Source organism: Etheostoma spectabile, chromosome 7, assembly GCF_008692095.1.
Source record: "Etheostoma spectabile isolate EspeVRDwgs_2016 chromosome 7, UIUC_Espe_1.0, whole genome shotgun sequence".
Classification (NCBI taxonomy): Eukaryota; Metazoa; Chordata; class Actinopteri; order Perciformes; family Percidae; genus Etheostoma; species Etheostoma spectabile.
The window spans coordinates 4,037,973-4,057,219 of NC_045739.1; the positions used below are offsets into that span (position 1 = coordinate 4,037,973).

The 19,247-nt window shown below is 43.0% G+C and overlaps 1 protein-coding gene across 5 annotated transcripts; it reads left to right on the forward strand.

The window, feature by feature from the left end:
- Window positions 1–1,463: 1,463 nt before the first annotated feature.
- On the forward strand, window positions 1,464–18,440 carry baz2a (bromodomain adjacent to zinc finger domain, 2A). 5 transcript variants are annotated; one of them, XM_032521745.1, is made up of 30 exons: window positions 1,464–1,560; window positions 2,905–3,028; window positions 3,172–4,062; window positions 4,915–6,873; window positions 7,047–7,322; window positions 7,416–7,796; window positions 7,932–7,995; window positions 8,566–8,674; window positions 8,775–8,876; window positions 9,039–9,261; window positions 9,405–9,466; window positions 9,558–9,623; window positions 9,727–10,107; window positions 10,197–10,451; window positions 10,545–10,759; window positions 10,862–10,936; window positions 11,047–11,221; window positions 11,307–11,369; window positions 11,455–11,599; window positions 11,703–12,313; window positions 12,421–12,745; window positions 13,002–13,157; window positions 13,295–13,455; window positions 13,875–13,940; window positions 14,072–14,355; window positions 14,441–14,576; window positions 14,728–14,874; window positions 15,525–15,757; window positions 15,905–16,048; window positions 16,560–18,440. In XM_032521745.1, the coding sequence occupies exons 2-30, from the start codon at window positions 2,905–2,907 to the stop codon at window positions 16,717–16,719; spliced, it is 7,989 nt and encodes a 2,662-aa protein (XP_032377636.1). In that variant the 5' UTR covers window positions 1,464–1,560; the 3' UTR covers window positions 16,720–18,440. The 5 variants fall into 5 exon arrangements, with proteins under 5 accessions (XP_032377636.1, XP_032377632.1, XP_032377635.1 ...); XM_032521741.1 differs by having other exon boundaries at window positions 1,470–1,668; window positions 16,560–16,719; XM_032521744.1 differs by lacking the exon at window positions 1,464–1,560 and adding an exon at window positions 1,744–1,850 and having other exon boundaries at window positions 16,560–16,719.
- The last annotated feature ends 807 nt before the right edge of the window (window positions 18,441–19,247 follow it).

Below are 19,247 nucleotides of genomic sequence, written 5' to 3' on the forward strand. Positions count from 1 at the left end.
ACATTACTGGATTGTATGATGGCATATTCCATCTTTGTTTACTTATCCGGTGTCGGCTGACCTCAAACTTCCCGTTGGCATGTTGATAATGAAATTGTTTTTATACATTACTGCCCCTATTTATGTTAAAAATCAGAAGTAGTTTTTAAACTTGTATTTAATAGAGGTAGTATACTTATAATACAGTTTTTCTGCTTGAGTACTACCTGTGTTTTAACTTTAACACTCGTATTTCGGTGCTAGGACCTAGAAACCAGCAGGTCTGCAGGCTCCTCGGCCCAGAATATGAGCATATTTCCTCTTCAGGCCTGAGTTCCTCACTGTCATTTCCGAGAAGGTGACTGTAATTTGCAATACTAGTTTCCTGCCTTTACCCATTCAAATAAAAGCGTAGATTTGATGGTAGGTGTAAGAGGATGACTGGAATATATTTTCACTACTTTATTTAAACCTGCTGCCATAACTATAATCAAACCTGGTAAAAATAACATACTTTTTTTTTTTGGAAGGAAAAACAAATCCCTAACTGGTCATATAAAAAAGGTACATCAAATACAGTTTTGAGTTGATAAGCTATGAACTCAAATCAGTAATAACACAGGCCATTAACCACTTTTGTGACTGTTTGACAGTGGTGAAACGTAACTAAATATACTGGATCTACTCAAGTACTTTAAGGAATACTTCCCCCTTAAAATGATCTTTGTATATCACCCCATGATACCTTGAATTTTTAAAGAAGAATCCAAAAAATGACAAGATTTTTTTTTTTCTGTTTTTGGATTTGTTAACTGGGGGCATGTGAGACAAAAACATTTTCATTCAAGAACTCAAGTTAACAAGGTGAGTAATTGATATTAATGATCATTTTGAAGGTACAGTATTCTTTTCAATATACTGTATTTCTAAGGTATTGGTACTGTAGGCGGATTTACTCAAGTATTTTAAATTGATGTTACTAAATACTTTTACCCCTCCACATTCCAGACAATTCTATGCTCCACTACTTTATAAGATAGTTGTTATGTATATTAACATATAATAAGCATAATGATAACTTTTTAACTAAGTACATTAAAGTTACATATTAACACGTCAGTAATAATAATGCAATAATATAATAAAATGACTGAGGTAATTTGTAACTTGATATTTCAATAACTTTTACTATTAATATCAAATAGCAATGTAAGATTATTATTACAACAACTATAATAAGGTTAGTACATGATTCTGGTTATTGTTACTAGGACTATTATTAAAACTAACGTTAGTACATGATTTTATTAAAACTAACGTTAGTAAATGATTCTAGTTATTGTTCTTAGGACTATTATTATTAATAAAAAAATGTACGTTAGTGCATGGCTAATTCTGGTTATTATTTTGATAGTTATCATTATTATTATTGGGGATTTTCCTGTGAAGTTTCGTTAAGAAATGTTACCGGATGTGTGTGTCCTTTTTGTTGGGAGGTTTACACTGCTGCTGTTCGCTCTGTTCTGTGACCATGGCTGCACTGGACTACACCAGCCATGTTTGCTAATTTAAAACCCAAAGGTTAGGGAATAATTGTTTATTATTTACCGCTGTGCCGTCTTCAGCCGCATATTTGTTTTTCCGCGGGTTTTAGAGGCATCTGCGCCTTCAAAATCCAAGGACTAAAAGGTTGGATAGCTTTAACTAAAATATAAGCGAAAGTTTTGATGGTGGTAGTGTGGGAGGATGATGCTCTACAAAAATTGTCTGTGTGCGTGCAGCGTAAACAATGTAACTTATCTGGCTGCTAGCATACGTTAGCCCGTGAACAAAAGGGAGCACGCCTCCCATCTGTTAACAAGCGAATCTAAGTGAGTTAACGTTAGTCGTTATCAACAGAGCAGTTGATATTTAGTTTCATCCGAGGGACTCTCTATCGCTGATAGGCACCATGGACCACGCCAGCGTGGTTGCGGTACCCTCTACCTGGCTATTAGCTAACGTCGCAGCTTAAGTGCCGTACTTACTCTGGGTAAACGTTGATGATGCTATCGGCTAGCTATCCTGCTAGCGTGCGTTAGCTAGGTTCTATTGTGATGATTTAGCTAAATAACCTTGGAGCTGGAGCGAGGAATATTTTTCTTCAATGTTTCACGGCAAAGTAAACGGTAACGTTATGTCCAACATAAAAATGAGTTGAACTCATATCTAATGTTTACGGTATCAGTTGTTAGCTCAGCTGACTAGCAGCTCTTTAAAGCAAATTGTTCGTGTGAGAACGCAGCTAGCGCGACTTAGCAAACGCGGCGCCTGCTTTTGCAACGGCCTTTTTGAATTAGGAAATCAAGTATCCATAGAGGGCTACTTTTGTATTACGAGGACATAAAATGAGTCAGGCCTTAGAGTGACTGTTTGATATTATCAGTAATCCTTTCATTGTTACTTGGCCGAGGTCACCAGGTCTTGGAAACTGTTTGTGTGGCTATGCCTGTCTGGGCCGTATCTACATTTATCATGGTTACGTTAGATTAAGGAGGATGTGCTCACATTAGCAGCGCCTCATCAGCGATAGTGATGAGCTTCTATCGTTTGTGGCCTGGCATCTGCTGTTGCTGGCTGCGACATTTTGACGGTTGTTGTTGTTGGAACGAAATGGTGCTGTCACAAGCTGTAGCTATTCGCCAAATCAGTTATGATTTGACATTTTGTACATATTACGTAATGGCGTCAAAGCTGCATGGAAATTAAGGAATATATGTATGATTCATATATAGTGATGCATATCGGGCACTTGCATCTTAGCCCCATTAAGCAATTGCTACCACTTTGATAAGTTTACACTTTATATGTTCTACTCCAGTGGACTTTGAATATTAGAGTGTAAATCGGTGTATTTTTTCTTCTTCTGTGCATTTTGGTTTCTAGATGGAGTCAAATAATCATTTCAACTATGGCACCCACTCCTCACAAAACTCAGGACTGAAACTCTCCTCAGGGGATTCTCTTTACACTAACGGGTCCTCCATGAGTTTTCCTCAGCAGGGGAAGAGTGAGTACTTTCAGCTTTATGCCCCATATCAAAATATAAATAAAATGAGCCTTTTTGTTAAAATTGGTGTCAGTTTATGTACTTTATAGAGCCAGACTTTTCTTTCATTTTTTAACTTGACAAATGTTTTTTTTATCTAACAGATATGAATGGCGAAATGAATGTGAATGGCGTCACTACTGTACTCGGGTCTGGTGTGCCTGGTTCCCACCCACCAACTGCTCCTTACCCACACATGAGCAACCACCACCAGAGCAACATGGCCTATGACTACTTGTGGGGAGGACACCCTCAGTATGGTCCAGCCATGGGCACCTCTCCTGGGCACGGGTTGCACCAGAAGCAGCCTACACCTGGGATAGTGCAGCCTCAGTCACAGCACCACTTCCAGGGTCATGGGCAGTACCAGCTAAATGGGGGTGTTGAAAGCTCCCACCAGCCTCCTGGGACAGGCCCACCAAACATGCCTCTTACTGGGAGTCAGTACTGGAGCAGGAGTAATCCTAGCCCACAGCAGATGAGTTACAATTCCCCCAGTATGTATGGGACTTACCAGAGTCAGGCACATCCTGGAATTACACCATCACAACATCACCAGCAGCAGTCCCTACAACCCCCCCCACATCAACCATCGCAGCAGCACATTCACTCCCATCGTCACCCACACCACCACCACCACCAACAGCACCAGCAACCACAGCATTATGGCATGATGCCTAATGGGATGCCCTACTACCAGCATCAACCCCAACACCCATCTCTACCGTCTCCCCAGCAACAGCCATCACAGCAGTCTCAGCCCCAAGGCCAGGCTCAGATGATGCCCACAGCTGCCCAGAATTTTACTCCTCCACGTGGCAGCCCACAGCCCCACAGTTTAGGCAAAGGGGGCACTGGCAGCCCTCTTCCGGTGGGGATGTCCTCGACACCATTGATGTCACCGTCAACAGCGCAGGATAGTGGATCACCCAAGGGCCACAGCAGGGAACGGAGCCCCCATGCTAGCAATGTGGGAATATCAACTGTCATGCAAGGTGACCACTTTTACCTTTTTTTATAGCTGTGTTTGTGGAACCTATTGACTCATTTGATCCAATTAGTCCTTTTATGTTCCATTAAAAGTAATTACTATTACGTTTTTGCCTGAAATTGGTCAGTTCTACGTTTTGACACTATTTGTATCTCTCAAACCTTTCCTCCAAATTTCCTCATAAATTAAACTGTCTCCTCTACATTTCCTTTTTTAAAGCCACCAGTTGAGTGCTACTTGTATAGTCATGTGGTATACTTCCTCTTTGCCCATACTTGGCTTAGCCTTCCTAGCTGCTGATCATGTTAAAACATGGCACTCACTGGTTGCTTTAGTTTTCAATGGCATCTGTATAGAATAGTATTGTTTGTTATTGGTTAATCGTTTTAGTCATGTTTTAATCAGAAATGCCAAACATTTCTGGTTTCAGCTTCTCAGTCTTATATGATACTAAACTGAATATCTTTGGGTTTTGCACTTTTTTTGATTGGACAAAACACTTGAATGGGTTACTTTCTGCTCTGGGAAATTGTGATGGCCACTTGTTACTATATTTACAGACAAAATGATTAATTAGTCAAAGCAAGCAAGCACAAATTTATCAATAATTAGAATGATGTTTCAGTCCTACGAGTTAATTTTTGCACATGAATGTCTGGTATCTGGCCAGTCTCACTGCTAGTGCTCAGCAGTGGGATAGTGCCAAAATTCAACCAGCAGATGCCACTGTTTGATTATGTAAAACAGTGACCATCACATGCTTCAATACATAATACACTCACTGTGAATTCATCATTGAAAAACATTTACCGACGACATTATTTTTTTAATTGACTATTTTGTTTATTCTTTTCAGGGCATACAAGAGAAGCTGTCAAGGAGGTAGACACAAGCTATAATGGCATGGAAAGGGCACCTGTTGCCTATAGACTACCCAAAAGTGCAGCTCATGAGGGACCTGATTACCGTCAGCATTCTGAACAGCCAGCAGCTCAGCGTCCAGAAATGGCTTCCTCAGTCAGAGAGACTGCTGTTCATACGCCTCCCCTGTCTGTGTCATCTCAGCTCTCTGAATCCACCCAGGCCTCAACACCTCCTCGGGTCTCTACTGCTCCTGCTGTCTCTGAGTCTGCCACAACTGCCCCTGGGCCCCCAATAGTGTCGTCCCCAGACGTAGAATCTACTCCACCACAAATCTCAATGCCCCCCAATGTGTCCTCTGCTCCATCTCCAGCTGCTCCTCCCAGGCTTTCCTCACCTCCTCTAATGAAGCAAGGCCTCAGGCCTCCCATTTCTGCTGTGACTGAGACATCCCCTGCTGGATCCAAGCATCTGTCTGTGGGGCCCTCTTCCTCCTCCCTGTCTGCATCACCTAAACAGTTGTCTACACCTCTTGCTTCGATTGATAGTGTGTCTAGACCTGCAGCAGTTTCTTCAGACCCTCCAGTCTCTCCTTCTTCTTCATCGGAGTCGGTTGGAAAGTCTGGACCCCCAAAATTAATACCTGCTGCTTCCTCAGTGGGTGCAAAATCCTCATCTGCTGCTGTGGCTCCACCACTAATGTCAGCATCAGGATCTTCAACCTCAGCACCACCTGGCTCTTGTTTATCAATACCTGCTTCTCCCATGTCTCTGTCAAAGAGTCCTTCAGTTGGCTGTAGACCTTGTGACCCAGCGCCCAAACCCCAGCATCAGGCAAACACTTCTCCAGCTGCTGACTCTGGTCTTTCCACTGCGTCTGCAGCAGTGTCACCACCAGGAGCGGTGAACTTACCTTCTCCAGCAGCCCATGAAAGTCTTACAGTCCGACCTCTGTCTACCCTACCTCTTTTAACCACTCAAGCCTCCAGGACTGCACCGGTGTCTGCCCCTCCTGCCTTGGTGTCTGTCCCCTCTGCAATGGGTACTTCTTCTGGAGTGGTCCAAAGTTGTGACTCTGGACAGCATCTTCCTAACACCACTCCTCCTCATGTGCTGAAGCAGTTGTCTCCCAGGGCAGAGCACCATAGTCATAATGAGGATAGACAAACGTTGGCTAACAAAAGAAATGGAAAACCAGAGGAACACATCTCTCAGCTTGATAAGGGCACGATAAGGACACCACAGAAGGTGGGAGCTTCTGAGAATAATGCATCTGAAATTTGCTCACCCAAATCTCTCACAGATCTTCCTGGGAAATCCTTGCAGACCACAGTCGCCCCTGATCAAAAGCCCAAGAATAAACCGCCGGCTTCTGAAAAGCATCACATGCAAAGCAGTATCTGTGAGGCAGTGGACTCCTTGGTGGAGCAGACTCCACTCAGAAAGTCTTCACATTTCCACAGCACAAGGATAGAACATCTGACTAATGAAGATTTTGATAACTCTTTACATGCAGCTTCTCACTTTGATGGCAATTCAACGTTTAACAGCCCCTCTAGAATTGACGTCAGCTCTGTCTTTGAAAAGACTTCTCTTCTAGACGCTGATAGCTTATGCGTGGACGACTCCACTCACTTTGACAGCAGCTTTCACCTGAGAAAGGACACGTCTCAGTTTGACAGCACTTCCCATGCAGATGACGAACCATCTACTGCATTTGACACCACTAGAGATAGCAGCTATTTTGTGGAAGACTCCAGAGATGACACTTTGGACTCTTCTAGGGAAGAGGAAACGTCTGAGGCAGAAGAGACCAAGGACGGCTTTCAAATCACAGGAGAATCCATGCTAGAGTCTTCCCTGAACAACACCTCTCAGATGGAAGAACCTTCTGTCCACTCAAGTGACTTGTCCAACTCACACTCATTTGTGTCATCTCAGCCAGGTTCTCAAGGTACATTCTAAATAGCTAACTATTAATTCTTTCCCTCCCATAAAAAGTAATTAAGTCCATTAGAAATTGCTTTCATTGTCACCAAATAGAGACAAAACAAATTACTCCTTTTCTGTTTTGTATGTCATTATCCTGTTTTTCTGAATTCTGCTAATGCAATTTAATGTTCTTAGGACCTGAAGCAGAGTGGGGCCCCAGAGGACATGATACACCAGACTCGGCTGGACGCATTAGCATTAAGACCACAGTTAATGAGACATTGACTCCCCCGAGTTTCAAGATGAGAGATGAGAACTTCATCGCCTTCAGTACCCCAGCAGAGGGCCCTGCTGTACACCCACTCCAACCAGTAACTGAGCCAATTGTGACAGCTGCAGGAGGGCCTCAGAAAACCCCAGGGAAGCCACGCAAACCTCGAGATCCAAAGACAATATGGATTAAAACCCCAGGTATTCAACATTCTTATTTCATCAAAATGTTAAATGTAAATATTAAAATATTAGATTTGATTTAAAACACTTTTTTCTCCTTTTTATTCAAAGTTCCTGAAAAGGCCCAGCGGAAGCCTCGTGTTAGAACCCCTAAAGTGGATAAGATGAAGACTGATGAAGAGGGAGGCAATAAAGAGGAGGTGGCCAAAGGCAGAAAGAGGAAGAAGTCTCTCAAGGTGGAGGTTAAAGATGCATCAAGTCCATGTGGAGAGGCTGGGCCTCCCGCAGGAGAGGTTGATTCCATCACAGCCACAATTGAAGCTGTTCTGGCCAACGTTTCAGCCAATCACGCAGCAGTCGAGAAACCCAAGAAGGCAAAAAGGGTCAAGAAACAAGACCAAGGAGGAAACGGGGCAAAAACATCTAAACAAGATGCTGAAACGACTGCTGCTGATGTTGATGAAAATGATGATGATGACAGCTCCACTGCAGGTAATGAAGGTAATTTTTTTTTTTGTGAGGGGGGGGGGTGGGTTCCACATAATGTAATGGCATTTTGTTGAGACATGATATCACAATTTGACTAAATCCAATGCTTATCCCAATTGTGTGCTTTTTTTTGAACAGGTGAATCTAACAGGCAGAGGAGGGTTGCAACTGAGGAGCAGGTTCAGGTCCCAATGCGACATGGGTAATGTTCACTTTTGGCATTATTATTATTATTATTATTATTTTTTTATTATTATTACAATTGTTTGTTTACCAAAAATGCATCCGGCGGAATTTCCTGCGGCACCGGAGCAATCCCGGAAGTCTAACGTCAAGGAGAGAGTACAATTTAGATGAAAATCACTGCTAGCGAATGTAAAAATGTTTTTTAATAGCAAGCCGGGTTGTCAGAAGACTGTCATAAACCAAGGTCTTTGCCTGTACTGTTTAGGAACCATTAACCAAAACATGCCCAGCAAATGTGATTTCTGACTTAGTTGGTGTCTGTCAACTGCTACAGCTAAACCCTAGTTATACAGATCATCAAGAAAATCCTTCACCGTGACGACATACATTTCAATGCGCTATCCATGTTCATCTATCAGATGATTCTAGTGGGAAAGAAACATGCGTGTTAACAATAGTACATTTTTGAATTGCTAAAGAAGAGCTTTAAAAGGTTTTCAAATGTGTGCAGTGTTTGTATATTATTACTCCAACTCCAGTTTAATTGCTATGCTCCGTTTGTACTCATTAACTCTCTTATTCGAAGTTGGAAGAGGGAGATTCGTGTGAAGAAAATGGAAAACCGCATGAAGGGCGAAACCTGGTACTACACACCTTGTGGGAGAAGGATGAAGCAGTTTCCTGAAATAATAAAGGTACATTTCCTGGCTATTAAACAAAACCATAAATACCTTTTCAAGTTAGTAAAATTTTAAGGCAATAATGTCAATGTTCTTTCTCTATTGCTTCTTCCAGTACTTGAAGAGACATACAGACAGTGTGGTCAGCAGAGAACATTTCAGCTTCAGCCCACGCATGCCTGTTGGAGATTTTTATGAAGAAAAAGAAACTCCTGAGGTCTGTATATTTTTCTTATTACTACTCGATTTTTTTCTATGCAAGAAGAAAGTAAAATCATTGACAGATTGAAGGGATTTGGATAAAACTTATGGTTTTACAAACATGACAAATGTGTTTAACACAGATTTGGGAACTCATCAATCTCTACCCATGTTACAGGGCAAGCAGTGGGTCCTCTTGGCTAATGAGGAGGTTCCATCTATGATCATGGCCATAACTGGCCGGCGAGGTCGACCTCCAAACCCTGATAAAGAGAAACCTTGCAGGGTTCGTGGCCCGAAGGGAGGGCAGGCCCGTCGCCCTGGTAGACCTCCCAAACCCAAGATAGTTGATCTCCTTAGCAAAGTTGATGCCAAACTTTTGAAGCAACTTGAAGCCAAGGGTGAGTGGATGTAGACTGGAGGAGTGTACAGGGATGTGTTTAGCTATTAGTTAAGACTTGGCTTACACAAGTCTTGAAACCAGATGACTTTCACGTAACAAGATTGTTCTGTGGCTCATTATTTGTATTCCTGTTTTGTATAGAAGCTCTCACCGAGGAGGAAAAGGAAAAACTTGCGAAAATCAAAAAGAAAATGAAGAAAAAGGTATGTTGTTCAGTTCATGTAGTCCTAATGTTGAACTACATGCTGCTTTTGACATCTCATCCTGATCCTGTCGCTGCTGTTTATTATTTAGGCAAGAATGAAGAAAAGGGAGGATACAAAGATTAAGAAGATGAAAGCGGAAAAAAAGAGAGCCAAGGTACAGACAAAACACTCAACACCCAATGATTAAGCAGCTTTTTCCTCCAAACCATCTCTTCCTCACCTCCAAGTCTTCTTTCTTTCCCTTTTTGTCGGTTCAGCTTGAGCAAGTCAAGGACCAAGAGCTGAAGGCAGACCCAGCAGCCCCACAGGCCACAAAGGCTGCACCACGGTCTGCTGCAGAGCCCAAGAAGCCTGGCCGCAGGAGGTCAGTCAAGGTTGAGGCTCCCCCAGCAGTACAGCAGACTGATGAGGAGCGCATAGCCCAGGGTAAGAGAGTGTTGGGTGCTCGGAGTAAAGCCAAGGCTCTGGCTAAAGCCCAGGCAGAGGCAGAGGCAGCAGCTCAGGCTGCTTATGCAGCTAAGAGGGCCGCAGAGAGGAGAGTGCAGGCCCAGAGACGATTGGAGGAGCGGAAGAGACAGCAGTTGATTGCAGAAGAACTTAAAAAGCCCACAGAGGACATGTGTCTCACTGACCACAAAGTGAGTTTTGCAATCCCTCTAGTCTATTCTGTTAGCACTGTGATTGCAGATGATATTAATCATGGCCTTTTTAACTTTGTCTCCATCAGCCCCTGCCAGAGCTGTCCCATATACCTGGTGTGGTTCTTTCTGGCAAAGCCTTTGCACACTGCCTGACTGTGGTTGAGTTCTTACATGGCTATGGAAAGATGATTGGTCTCAACATACCCAAGGACGTCCCCAGCCTTGCTACCCTGCAGGAGGGCCTCCTAGGCCTGGGTGACAGCCAAGGAGAGGTCCAGAACCTACTGATAAAGCTGGTGGAGGCTGCACTCCATGATCCAGGCCTGCCATCTTTTTATCAGGTGTGTGATACAGTTTGAGCATTTTCTCTATTAATGCCATCCCTGAGTGATAAACATTTTGCTCTATATTTTCCACCTCATCCCAACCTTCAGTCAGTTAAGATCCTTGGGGAAAAGCTGGTTGAGTCTGAGCTGACCCGCAGCACAGTCTCAGAAGTACTACGCGTCTTCTTGGAATCTCATGATTATGACACAGACGTGTGCAACACACTGAGGACCAAAACATTTCATGCCCTGCCTCCTGATACCAAGGCAGCCATCCTGGGTTTCCTGGTGGACGAGCTCAACAGCAGCAACGTTGTGACGAGGTCAGAACAAAATCTTATTTATGCTGTAGGACACTCTTGAACTTAACATTTTTTTACTGCCACATTTCTGTCACTTTATTATTGTGTGTATTTATATTTCAGTGACATTGACAACACATTAGAAAACATGGCAACTTACAGGAAGAACAAGTGGATAATTGAGGGGAAGTTGCGCAAGTAAGATCATGATTTTCTCTCTTCAAATACAGAAAACTTTACTGTTTACTCAGATCTTTTAGCACAGAGCCGTAGGACATGTTGATCCTGAGTGTTTATCACCCTTGCAGACTGAAGGCGGCTTTAGGGCGTCGTACAGGACGATCAGAGGAAGAGCTGTGTTTTGAGGAGAGGAGGCGGAGTGCCAGAGTGGCCGATGAAGAGAACCTCAGCATGGAGGAGAGTGGCCTAGTCTCAGAGAGAAGCAACCGCCGTGCACGCAAAGAAGAGCCCAAACTCAGTGATGTACGTGTCTGCTGTTGTGTTTTTTCTCTCTCAGTATTAGAAATAGATTTTTCCTACATTTAATTTTGAATTTGTTCTGTTACAGAGTGAGAGCCCTTCCAGTGCCAGCATTCCAGAGCTTGAAAGGCAGATAGATAAGCTAGCCAAGGTAAGCCTGCTGCGACACAGACGCAGTTCTTTATAGATTTATTTTGCCTTATATTGAATATTCCTCTGCTTTTGGATCTCCACAGCGCCAAGCGTTTTTCCGTAAAAAGCTGCTACAGTCATCTCATTCCATGCGGGCCGTATTGCTAGGCCAGGACCGTTACCAGCGCAGATACTTGGCCCTACCCCACCTCGGAGGAGTTCTGGTCGAAGGGCCAGAGGAGCTGTTGAGTGAGTCTGACAATAAATCTGAAAGAAATGTTTTCGCTTGCATTTTTAGACTTCAGACCTTGGCTTGTCCATATTTATCTAAACTTATATTTCTATTATACAGCTTCTGGAGAAGTCCTTGTAGCTGAGGTTCCCGTCACCTTCCTCAAAAAGGAGCCCAAAGTTGAAGAGGTCGCAATGCCTACCACTCCCCCTCCTACTCTACCTACTTCTTTTTCCTCTGCTACCTCTGCCCAGACCCCGACCTCGTCACCGGAGGAGGACCCCCTCCCTGGCACTGCATCCCTCATGAGCAGGCCAAGAGGACGAGGACGCCCCCGCAAAATCAAACTAGAAGTGGAGCTTCACCTCCGCACAGCTAAGATTCGCCGCCGGCGTCGAAGTAGCGCTAGGTCGGGGGGTGAAGAAGGGCCAGGATCACAGAATGGTGGCACACTTGACCTCACACAGACTGCTTTCAAGAGCTGGCTCAGCCAATCACAGGAAGCAGTGACCAACGGCACATGCTCAGCAGCAGGGGATGCTCCGGAGGGCAATCGACCAGAGGGGAGTGTGAAGGAGATTGCAGAGAAACAGGGACAGTGGTTCAACCTGCTCCCCAAACAACCATGTGACGATAACTCTCTGACCGAGCCCCAGATACCCAGCTCACCCCCTAAACTCCTCCCTCAGATCCTGAGTGCTCTGCCTGCACTCACTTCTCCACTTGTGCAGGTTTGCCACCACAATCATAACTATAAATACATTTAATTATGCTATAACTATGCATGTTGAGACTTTGGTATGATATATAAATAAATAATCTCTCCCTACCTTTCCAGCCGGACCCACTCTTGCCTGACCTGACTCCTGCTGATCCTGTGACTGCAACAACACAACAGGGTATTGCCTCTGCTGTTCCCGTTTGTGCCCCAGTACCACCTCCTCCTCAGCTTCTTCCAGCTGCCATTCCTCCTGCCACGTCTACTCCAATTACCCCCCCGAGGCCAGGTCGCAGGCGGAGGAGAGGTAGCAGAGGCAGCAGTCCTGCACGCAGAGGGCCAAGAGGAGCTGCAGCCAAACGCCGTGGCCGCCCTCCCAACTCTGTGTTCCAAGAGCTTGAGCAGCAGTACTTCACACAACTGGTGGTCAAGCCCATACCAGCATGTAAGTAGTATCTGCTTTAAAAAAAGTCTTGTTTTCTGAGATGTTTTTCTTCCCAATTCTTTTGACTGCTATCACATCCAACAATTTATGAACTATATGACTGAGCTAATCCAAGGATGTAGGACATTTAGTGTCCAAAAATGTACAAAAAAATATAAATCATGGCCATTTAGTGTTCTCTTTGAAAAACACAACTGGTGTATTTGTCTGTCTTATTTGTATTTTGTAATGTAATCCATGCATGTTTCTTTTCCAGCAATGGTGCGTGGCTGGTGGTGGATCAAGGATCCAGAGGAACTGTATAGCACCTTACAGGCCCTCCATCCAAGGGGCATCAGGGAGAGGGTGCTCCATAAGCATTTGGCCAAACACATGGAGAGCTTAGCTGAGATGTGCACCAAACCTATTGACGGTAAGGATTGTTGGATCATCTCAATTGTGTTGTGAATTTGTTACACAGATCTCATTTGTTACCTGATCGTGCAAAAAGTCATTCTGCACATCGCCCTGCTCTCTCCTTACAACTGTTCTTGGGTTCTTTCCGGCTAGACCCTATATTTAAGTCAAAGGTAGAGGAGAAGGATGTGCTGATAGAGGCTCTGCAGCAGCCCTGGCAAGTGCAGGAGAAGGCAATGGAGACTGACATCAACGCCCTACGGTGGGTGGAGGACCTGGAGCAGCGGGTCATCGCAGCTGACCTCCATCTCAAGGTAAGAAATATGTCACTTTTTGTGTCTTTATTTTGCATTGTCTGATTAATCAAATTATGCCAAAACAACAGCTGCAACTCCACTTGAGTTAACAAAATAAATAGTTTGAGGATTTTTGACAACTACAATACCATGATAAATGAGTGGCTTTTTTACGATTCTACAAGATAAGTGCAAAACAAAATTATCGGGACTACAACATTTTTTTGCTCCTCTTATTTACTGTGATCTCTCTGCTTTCAACTTCTCTAATACACAAATTATTAAATAAAATGTTTTATAACAGTTTTTTTTTTTAAATCACCGAAAGCCAACATATTTGGCTTATGCTGTGGCCATATGCTGAGAGCTGTGTTCCATTTACAACACTATGACTTCAAGTAGTAAAACCTCATGTCTGCTTGTTGTGTTTCTACAAGGCGGCGCCGCAGAGTGCATTGAATGATGCCGAGTCCAACACAGAGACACCAATGGCAGAATTTCAGGTAACCAATAAAAGTCATAATAAAACTATTCCTCAATTCTTTAGTTTTGTAAAAATTAAGTTCTATATACTTAACTTCTATTTAGTTCTCTCCCTCACTTAAACTTAAACCATCTGTGTCTCAATTTTAAGCCCTACACAATCCCAGATCCAGACTCGACACGTGATGACCTCCAATACTATGAACATGACGCCGACCCACGTGATGACTGGATTGTGCGAACTAAGAAGGAGTGGTCTGGCCTTCCACGCATTGCCACACACCCGCTGGACTTGGCGGTGCTGCGGTTGGCCAACCTTGAGCGAAATATTGAGAGACGCTACCTGAAGGAGCCGCTCTGGAACCCAGCCGAAGTGATGCGCCTCGCTCCTCTCACCCCTACCCCAGGAGAAGAGCATCCCATGGATGCCATCAGGTGAGAAGAAGAGGCGTTCTCTGGAGCGCAGGGTAAGAGTTTGTTTTGTTTTTATTTATACATTAATCTATTTTCTTCCGTCCAGTCTGGAAAGTGAGATCACGTCGCGACTACGAACATGGCGGCAGGCTCTGGACCGCTGCCGCAGCGCTCCCCAGGTCTGTCTGTGTTTACTTCAGCTGGAGAAGGCCATTGCTTGGGAGAGGTCTGTGACAAAAGTGGTAAGTAACTTTATCTTGCAAGATTGTTCTTAGGCACTGGTGTACTTACTTGTTGGTGTTATTTTGTGAGGTGTACTTCCAAAAAAAGTAACACTTAGTTCAAATTTGTTATTATATCATTTATGAAGTCTTTGGAATGCTTTTTATCCAGACTTGCCAGGTTTGCAGGAAGGGAGACAATGATGATTGCCTGTTGCTGTGTGACGGCTGTGATCGTGGCTGTCACATGTACTGCTTGAGGCCCAAAATCACGCAGGTGCCGGAGGGAGACTGGTTTTGTCCCACCTGCGTTGCAAAGGTCAGTACCCTTCTTGTGATTCTTGACTTAAAAAACTTAAACACAATTCACAGGAAAAAATCTTCTGACTCTAGAGCATTGTGTAGTAATTGTTTCCTTTTTGAGGTAATTTCTTCTCTGCTACACCAGAACCACGTTTATTGCCAAGTATGTTTTCATATACAAGCTTTGACTTGGTATTTTGGTGCCTATTGAGAAACAAGTTTCATTTAAGTAAAATAGGAGAGAAAAAAATTTAAAGGAAATATGCGATTTTTTTTTTTTTTTTAAATGATAAAAACTAGAGCCCGACAGAGGAACATCAAAACATATTAAAGGTCTGTTAATTATAATGCATAAAAATACAAACTTAAGACATAAAACTTAAAGTCCTTTTGAACAAAAACACATCAAAAAAAATCGGTGTTGCCAACAGGGACGTTGTAGAGCGCCCTCTGGTGGACAAGCTATACAACACAACACTCATACGATGTTTGACATTCTGTTTTTATTTTATAAAAATTGATTTATTTTTTTGAAAGTCGGCCATTATAAATACCGATATATTGTGGAAATGCCTAATATCGGCCCACCGATATATATCGGTCAGGCTCTAATAAGAAATGGACAGTTCCTCATCAGCTCATCCTGTTTCCTATTCACTCTCTCAGGACGACTGCGATTCACCACGCTCGTCCAAAAAGAGAACTAGGGTGAAAAAGAGAAGATATGAAGACGACAGCTCTGAAGATGAGATGACAACGCGACGCAAAAGTGGCAGCATGGCAACGCGGTACAAGGAGACCGTGACACCCCCCTCATCTTCCCGTCACTCTGGAGAAGGAAGCGCGGCTAAACGCCGTCGCATGACAACCCGCAACCAGCCTGATCTCACCTTCTGCGAGTAAGTCCCGCCTTCATTGCTGTCGAGCTACTTACAAGCAGAAAGATCAAATTGATGTTAGACAGCAGGATTTGGATCTACAGGGTGACATTTGTTTTGACAGTTATCTGATCGTGGCTTTGTGTTAATTATTTTATTTCCTGCTAGGATCATTCTGATGGAGATGGAGGCACACGCAGACGCCTGGCCGTTCCTTGAACCCGTCAACCCCCGACTGGTGCCAGGCTACCGCCGCATCATCAAGAGCCCCATGGATTTCCTCACCATGAGAGAGAGACTGCTACAGGGAGGGTAAGAGCAGATCATGCTACACGTTTCATCAGTACTACTTTTATTGATTAGCTCACATGCAAAAAAGTTAAATGTTCATTGAGGAGCATTCCCCTTAACTTACTCAATGAAATTTAAAAACAATTTCAGTGGCTAATAGGAAATAAACGGACTAACAATAAGCTGGCAAACAATTAATCGACAGAAAAGAGGTTAATATTGACTATAAAGCTGTCATAGAAATAGGAAACATAAATATTAAAAGTACAAAACAGTCAAATGTTACACTGAAACCATTAATAGATCATATTATTTTTAAAATTGCCAATAAATAGGACAAAATCAAGTACACAATCACAATACAATCTTACAACAACAACTTGGTGGAACAAAAAAATATTAAGAATTGATTGGGCTGTACTTACACATTTATATAACAAATATACATGCCCCACTTGTGGGAGTGTTTTCTGTCCTGTCACATCCTATACGACAACCTTCATCTATTCCCTCCTCTGTGTCCTTGTCTCAGATACTGCAGCTGCGAGGAGTTTGCAGCAGACGCAGAGCTCGTCTTCAACAACTGTGAGCAGTTCAACGAGGACACGTCAGAGGTGGGAATGGCTGGACACGCCATGAGGCGTTTCTTTGAGAGCCGCTGGGCGGAGTTCTACTCAAACAAGGACAAATAGATGCTTACAACGTTCCCCCTGATGGTGGGGCTATAGACTGTTGGTGCTGTCACCGTCCCAGTCACACCTCTCCATTACTGCTAAGACTGTCTGGAGGTTCTTCCAGCTATGTGTATTCTCCCATGTATAGGTATATATGTATAGATTTTGGCCGTTTGTTTGTTATGTTTTCCTTTACTGGCCACATCTTTTTCAGGCCCACAGCTGAACCGGCTTGGACTTGTACCCATTCCCTATTACAGAGAGTGAGAACATGTCTCTCTTCACTTTTACTTTTTACCTTTTGGTGTCTCCTCATTTTCACCTCAGCACCCCGTCTCCTGTTTGCGTTCTCCTGTCACGTCCTTTCACAAGCCCTATGTCGTAGCAAGGCCTTCGGTCAAGCCTTGCTTGTGGGGTGATGACAGACTCAGGCCAGGTCAGAGTATTTTGGCACTCAGACTCCTACTGAAAGTCAGGGACTGTAAACACTTTTGCAGCCTAATGGCTACATACTGGACCTGCTTAGCACCGCTCAACGACAAAATGGATCAAACCTCTTCACTGAGCTCGGCCCATTTCTTACTTGTTCAATGGAAATGTAATGTAATGTGGTCTTATGCCTAGAAGTAATTTTTTTGCTCTATATTTTTATTATATATTCTATATATAAATATATATAAAGATTACAATAGCTGGGATTATTTAATAGCAATAGCTTGTAGTTAATGTGTACAGATTACCTTATAGAGATGTCTAGACGATTTCTGAAAAGGCCAGTTAAACTAAAAGGAATCTGTTCTTGGACTGTCACAAGTAGACATTGTATAACCTCCACTTAAAGTCTCACACACCTCACATACACCCTTTTTACCAACACACACACATAATCATGCACCCGATTTCACACACAAAATCCCCACCTCCTACTGCTGTGGGAAATACACTGGTTACTGAAACTGGGGGACTTTTTTAGTGTTTGTCAGTCAGTCTTATATTTCACTGTCCGTCTTGTTAAAAGTAAATTATCAGCTAGTTGCACCTGAACTGTGTCACAGGCTGTATACAACTGCAAGAATGCTACTGCAGCCCGTGGCTCACAGACAAGACAAGGTAGTGTTTGCAGCTTTACAACTGCAACTGATTCGTGTTGAAAATGTACTTCTGTTTGTCTGTAACTTGTCTGACCATGCGAAAACATAAAGTTACGTAGAAGGCTAAAACCCTCATCCCATTTTAAAGACTAGAGTTGCAAAGGAGCTTTGATGAGGTATTGGGCACATTCCTGCCTGGTTTTCTGTCTTAACATTCCTTTTTAATATTTTTCTTTTTCTTTACAAGGGCCAATGTATGATGTTGCTTGGCATGGTTGGTGTGCTACGAAGGCGACAGGATGACTTCACAGTCTGGTTTTTATTTAAACGTGTTTCTTACACTGAACTCATCCGTTGATAGGAAAATAAACTTTGTTGTCCCTTATTACACTTAAAGAGATGACGTTTTTTTCAACAAAAAAAAGAAAAGAGAAAAAAAAAAAAGACATGGAAACCAAATGTGGTGTTGAGTGAATTTTTAATAATGTACAGTTTTGGTGACTTTAAATTTGTTCCTTTATATTTTTAGGACCAATTCGTCATTTTTAAGAGGAGGTATTACAAGACTCTGTTGTATTAAGGTGATGTAACACGTGTGCATCTGTAGAATGTACTGTGAGTTGAATAAAAACCACATCTAGTAGAGTATCTAGTAGTTGTTTTTCTCTGTCCTACCTTTCTGCATGTTCCCCATGTTTCTCTTAAAATTGGGGGTTTCTATCATGTGTTTCCTCCCACAGTCCTAAGACATGCAATACCCATAACTAGATGTTTCTTAATCTTTGTGTGTATGAAAGACTGGCAACCTGTTTGGGCCCAGTGCATGCTGGGATAGGCTTTGGCACTTCCCGGCTTCTGAAATAGATTGATATACTGCATGTGGCTAATAAACCAACAGGAGCAGATCTAGTGCTTTTTCTTGGGACTTTTTGCAGACTAAGCAATCAAGAAAATAATATTCAGTAATGCAAATCCCTGAAACTCTATAATATCTGAGACTAAAGTTTATAGTAGTGTGCTGAAAGGTTCTTCAATATTACTGCTTGTGTAATTGCAATAAATTCAACAGCATACCTGAAAGGAATGTGGCTCACTGTATATCACAAGGCAAGCCCGCAGCAATATGTCACATTAAGAGTGAAAAAGAAAGGCCAACCATGATGGAAATATGCTGTTTGGGCGGGGCTCTGCAGTCCTGTGGAGGGTCCTGTCTGAGGCACATGCTGCTGGGAATGTCCTGCCATCACTCCCAGCTGCTCTACAGAGGTAGAGACTCAAGAACAAGCCATTCACTACCACTTATATTCAAACATTTTACATTCACAGAACACCTAAAAAAGTTAAAAAAAAAAAAAAAAAAAGGATATACGGAGGGATATATAAAATAGGTCTACAGTCTTTTAGTGCATCTCTCCCTCCCTATGTGCCATATATCGCTCTCTCAAATCCCTGAGC

Bases quoted from the DNA above. Each gene is read 5' to 3' on its own strand.
- baz2a (XM_032521745.1), top strand. From the start codon at position 2,905: ATGGAGTCAAATAATCATTTCAACTATGGCACCCACTCCTCACAAAAC. The intron at 7,797-7,931 runs GTAATGAAGGTA...TTTTTTGAACAG, and splicing joins TGATGACAGCTCCACTGCAG to GTGAATCTAACAGGCAGAGG. The intron at 9,467-9,557 runs GTATGTTGTTCA...TTTATTATTTAG, and splicing joins AAAAGAAAATGAAGAAAAAG to GCAAGAATGAAGAAAAGGGA.